This window comes from Rutidosis leptorrhynchoides, chromosome 9 (genome assembly GCF_046630445.1).
Source record: "Rutidosis leptorrhynchoides isolate AG116_Rl617_1_P2 chromosome 9, CSIRO_AGI_Rlap_v1, whole genome shotgun sequence".
Classification (NCBI taxonomy): Eukaryota; Viridiplantae; Streptophyta; class Magnoliopsida; order Asterales; family Asteraceae; genus Rutidosis; species Rutidosis leptorrhynchoides.
The window spans coordinates 145,923,532-145,928,862 of NC_092341.1; the positions used below are offsets into that span (position 1 = coordinate 145,923,532).

The window sequence follows — 5,331 nt, forward strand, 5'->3', positions numbered from 1 at the left end:
TCGGACATGACCTGGGTCCCACGAGAGATAGCACAACATCGGCTACACGTCAACCCAAACATCACGCCCGTTGTCCAGAAGAAACGAGCAATGGCTTTAGAACGATGCAAATTCCTGGACGACTAGGTACAACACCTGGTTGATGCCGGAATAATGAAGAAAGTAAAATATCAGATATGGGTAACCAATCCCGTGTTGGTAAAAAAGGCAGATGGCTCTTGGCGCATGTGTGTCGACTACAAGGACATCAACTAAACTTGCCCAAAAGACAATTACCCCTTGCCGAAAATCGATAAAAAGTTGAATCTCTCACAGGTTTCAGGTTTAAGAGCTTCCTGGATGCGTACAGAAGCTACTAACAAATACCAATGGTAGAAGTTGATGAAGAAAAAACCGCATTCTTCACAAATAAAGGCATCTTTTGTTATACCAAAATGTCATTCGGATTAAAGAATGCAGGCGCAACGTATCAACAAGTAATCGACAAGGCATTTTAGTATCAAATCGGACGTAACATCGAAGCGTACGTAGACGACATCGTCATCAAAAGTAACTCAGAAGAACAGATGATTTTAGACATCATCGACACATTCGAGTCGCTATGCAAAATCAATATGAAGCTAAATCCGTCAAAATGCTCCTTCGGGATGGAAGAAGGTCGGTTCTTAGGCTTCACGGTTACTCCGAGAGGAATTATGGCAAATCTAAAAAAAATTTAAGCAATCAAAAACATGCAATCGCCCAGGAACCAAAAAGACGTGCAAAGCCTAAATGGGAAATTAGCGGCACTAATGAGATTTCTGTCACGTGCTGCCGACAGATCTTTGCCTTTCTTTCAAACATTAAAGGGTTGCTTACAAGACTTCATCTAGACGGAGGATGCCGAGAAAGCCTTCCAGGATATGAAAGCCTTCCTGAAGGAACTGCCCACGCTAACGGAGCCAATATAGGGAGAAACACTCATGGTATACTTTGCTGCTCCCTCTGAGGCAATCAGCTCGGTGCTAATCGCCGACACGGATAAAACTCAAATGTCGGTATACTTTGTAAGCAGAGTATTACAAAATAGGGAGGTAACTACCCGTCCATGGAAAAGTTAATCTATGCTCTAGTGCACACAGCTAGGCAGCTACGGTGATATTTCCAAGCACATCGAATACAGGTCCTCACAGACCGACCAATCAAACACGTCCTGACAATGCCAGAAATTTCCTGCAGGATGGCAAAATGGGCAATTGAACTTGACAAGCATGAAATCAGCTTTCTCCCAAGGAATTCAGTCAAGGGCCAAGTTATAGCTGACTTCCTGGTGGAACTCCCCTCTGATATGATCAAACAAGGCGAAACTTCGGTCACACGAAGGGACACGAACGAATTCTGGGAACTATATACAGACGGGGCATCCAACGAGGAAGGAGACGGCATAGGTCTGCTCCTCGTATTTCCAAAAAAAGAAGAAATAACCTACGCTATCCTGCTAAAGTTCGCTGCCTCAAACAACGAGGCCGAGTACGAAGCCCTGTTGGACGGATTACGCATGGCAAAGAGTATCGATGTGCAACAGCTTGCGGCTTACATCGACTCGCAACTAGTAGCAAGCCAGTTAAATGGTAGTTTCGAAGCTAGGGACACATCAATGCAAAAATACCTAGAGCTCGCAAAATTTCTAGTCAAAAACTTCATAACATTCGAAATCAAGCAAATACTCCGCAACCGTAACAAGAAAGCGAATGCCTTAAGCAAGCTTGCCTCCCTGCTATACGATCACTTCACCAAAAAGGTTATTGTAGAGGTACTTTAAAGGAAGTCAGTCGACAAAGATACCCTCATGGCAACAATCACAGAAGAAGAAGACTGTTGGATGACACCCTTCATACCAAACCTCACCGATGGTACCCTCCCGGAAGACAAAATACAAGCTCATAGGATCTGGATGTGCGCACTAATGTACCACTTCAAAGATGGCATCCTATATAGAAAATCCTTCACCGAGCCATATTTGAGATGCATTGGACCAACGCAGGCCAAGGAAATCATACAAGAAATGCACGAAGGAGCCTACTTGACACACTCTGACTATAGAACAATAGTCAGCAGGATCAAGAGAATGGGCTACTTCTGGCCGCACATGTACTGGGACACATACGATCTGACCGTGAACTACGAGGCATGTCAGATACATGCCCCCGTCAACAGATCCCCTCGGTGCAACATGGTCCCAATACACGCCGCTTGGCCATTATGCAAGTGGGGAATTGAAAATGTCGGTCCATTCCCAAGGGATGTCAGAAATTATAAGTTCCTAGTCGTCGCAATTGATTACTTCACAAAATGGATCGAAGCAAGACCGTTAAGCACGATTACCGGAAGGAAATTCCTAACCTTCGTCTGGGAGGACATCGTCTGTCATTTCGGCTTACCACGCGAAATAGTCATCGACAACGGAACACAATTTGCACACAATCCCTTTAAAGACTGGTGCATAGACATGGATATTCAACAATCGTTCACCTCCACGGCTTACCCACAGGCTAATGGACAGGTTGAAGTCAATAACTGGGATATTATTGCCGGAATAAAGGCCAGACTAGGAAAGCACAGACAAGGATGGGTGGATGAACTCCAGCACGTACTTTGGGCATACAGGACAACACCAAAAGACGGCACAAACGAAACCCCATTAAACCTGGTATACGGCACTGAAGCGGTCATCCCGGCTGAAATTCTTGTCCCGACCAAACGAATAAAAATGTTTGATGAAAAAAAAAATGACGAAACATTACGAGAAAACCTAGACGCCCTAGAAGAGCGCCGGACAATAGCACACATCCAGAAATCTGAAAAGAAGAAAAAAACTGCAAACTATTTTGACAAAAAAGTCAAACCACTAGATTTTCAGCTACATGACCTAGTGTTACAAAGTAATGAAGCCAGCCGACAACGGGACATCAGAAAACTGGGCCTACAATGGGAAGGACCTTACATGGTTGTCGGCATAACCGACTATGGTGCATACCACCTGGAGACACCAGACGGTATCCCAATACAACGCCCTTGGCACGCCTTCCATTTAAAGAAATACCGCGTATAGTTTACCTGTGACCAGGAGGACTGATCACCCACCCGAGCAGCAGAAGAATCACACACTTATGTATCAAAATTATTTCTAAGTATGAGTCATCAATAAAAATTTTATATACTTGTACTCTGTAGCAACTCTGAATATGACACAAACACAATCAAAAGTATTTTGGCATATTTCAGACCTACCGCCAAAAGAAATGCCTTCTAGCTTTCGTTGGTAGGAGGATACCTCTTGATGAACCTTCTCGGGTGATGAGGATATCCGGCCAAATTATTGATGGTTCGGTTTTACCGTATAAACATATCGACCATGCTCACGCATAGTCTAGATATCTACGTTATTGTCATGACACAGAAAACAAACCAAACATAAATAACTAGTTTACACACGACATAAGAAATGTAAAGACGTTACATTCACAACAAAAGAAAAAAACAACCGAGTGCATATCTCGACGGTTGATAGTTTACAATATCCTCCACGGATGAATTCTCATCCCTACAAATCCTATCCAATTCTTTGAAACTAATCTGGCCAAGAGCCTCATGCGCTTGCCGGCATTCTTCAACGCAAGTAGAACCTAACTTGCTCTTCATCCTTTGGGCGGCACTACCAGCCGGCATGTAACACTGCACTCATCTTAGCACCTCAAAAGTGGTTAACTTTTTGATGGCCTCGATAAAGGCATTAAATGGCTGATGAACGATAGGGGACTTCAGTAAGCGGGCAAAAAGTATTGGTATACCATGTTGCAGATGAGTAAGTTCACCTAGTGTTGCCGACATCTTCTCTGATATTTTTTTATTATCATCTAAGAGAAGTGAGACCACTTCCTGCTCTTGAGCCAGTGCTGCCTTTGAAGCCTCCAATGCTTCACGAGAAGTCTGCAACTCACACCGAGATGAGTCCAAGGCCTCCCTTACCGACGCAAGCTCTCTCTCTCAAGACGTGTATTATCACCTGACAACTCTGCCATATGCCCGTTGACACTCTCAAACATCGCGTTATGCTCATAAATGCGTTGAGCATCGGCCTCACTGCGGTTTAGCTCGTCCGCCGCAAGATGTTGCGCAAACACGGCATATTGAGAGCGCAAATGACACGCCCGTGTCGCAGAAAGAGAAGCCAGCACCATTTTTAGGGCAGGATAAGTAATGAACTCCAGATTCTCCTTAAAAATCGAATAATCCGAAGCATCACAGTGAAGGAGATCACCAAAAGGCTCAATATTACAGTCGAGCAGGACATAAACATTCTCCCCGACGTTTGTTGTTAGCTGGGGGCGAGATACCGATGACTCCACGGTAGGTCCTTGCTGGGACGATGGCTCGGAACCGCCTCTCTCTCAATGACAGGTTCTTCCTCGGCCACCCGCCTCTCCTCAACAACCGGATCAACTCTCTCCCGGGAGGAATCCCCTTCAAGCAACGGTATCCGAGAAACGGGCGCATGTGTCTCTGCGGGAACCACACCGGTGCGACCTACACAAAAAAAGAAACAAGAACGTAGTAAGTATGCGGCATTCTTAAACAGACAAAGATAGGTAAAAATATATCGAAGACGTACTCTCAGTCTCAGTGGTCAGCTCAACCCGACGCCTAATGCGGCGAATTAACCCGCCATTCGAAGAACCACCATTTGAAGACTCAAGTCATCAGGAGATGGCACCCGACGATGGCTGGTAGATGCCGGGGCTGCACCCTCTACCACTTTGTCTGTAAAGACCATTCCGTCTAAACTCGTCGACCGGAGAACCTCCGACACAGTCAACTCTGCACAAATCATAAATGTCATTCTAAGAATCACAATTACGTAAGAGTAAGGAAAACTACACGAATAAATACCTCTTCCACCTCTCCAAGCAACACGAATCTTGTTAGAATGACTCCAGTTGTTGCTAACATTGGGCATTACTAACACATGCTCGTCATAAGACCGTTGCTAAATAGGACTATGCATTCCTCAGTGAAAAATCAGAGCATTTTGCAAAAACGAATGATTGCTTCCAGTCATCTGCAACCACTTACGACTCCTCAAGAAAGTTAATCTCGTCAGTAAACATATACCACCCTTTATGGTATGACGTCAAATGAAATATACTTCTATAAATGTTCAAACTCAGGACCATCCCTAAATCGTTGAAATACATTTCGAACAACACAATTAAACGAACGCATTTAGGGTGCAAGCATGCAACGCTGAGTCCGTAGACATTGAGAACATTCATGAAAAAGCATGTGAAAGGG

General features: G+C 44.5%; 1 protein-coding gene across 1 annotated transcript; it reads left to right on the forward strand.

The window, feature by feature from the left end:
• Positions 1–1,198: 1,198 nt before the first annotated feature.
• LOC139868415 (uncharacterized) lies at positions 1,199–1,801 on the forward strand. Its single transcript, XM_071856749.1, has one exon. It carries the CDS (start codon positions 1,199–1,201, stop codon positions 1,799–1,801), a length of 603 nt encoding a protein of 200 aa, XP_071712850.1.
• The last annotated feature ends 3,530 nt before the right edge of the window (positions 1,802–5,331 follow it).

Coding starts and splice junctions, on each gene's coding strand:
- LOC139868415 (XM_071856749.1), top strand. CDS start 1,199: ATGCCAGAAATTTCCTGCAGGATGGCAAAATGGGCAATTGAACTTGAC.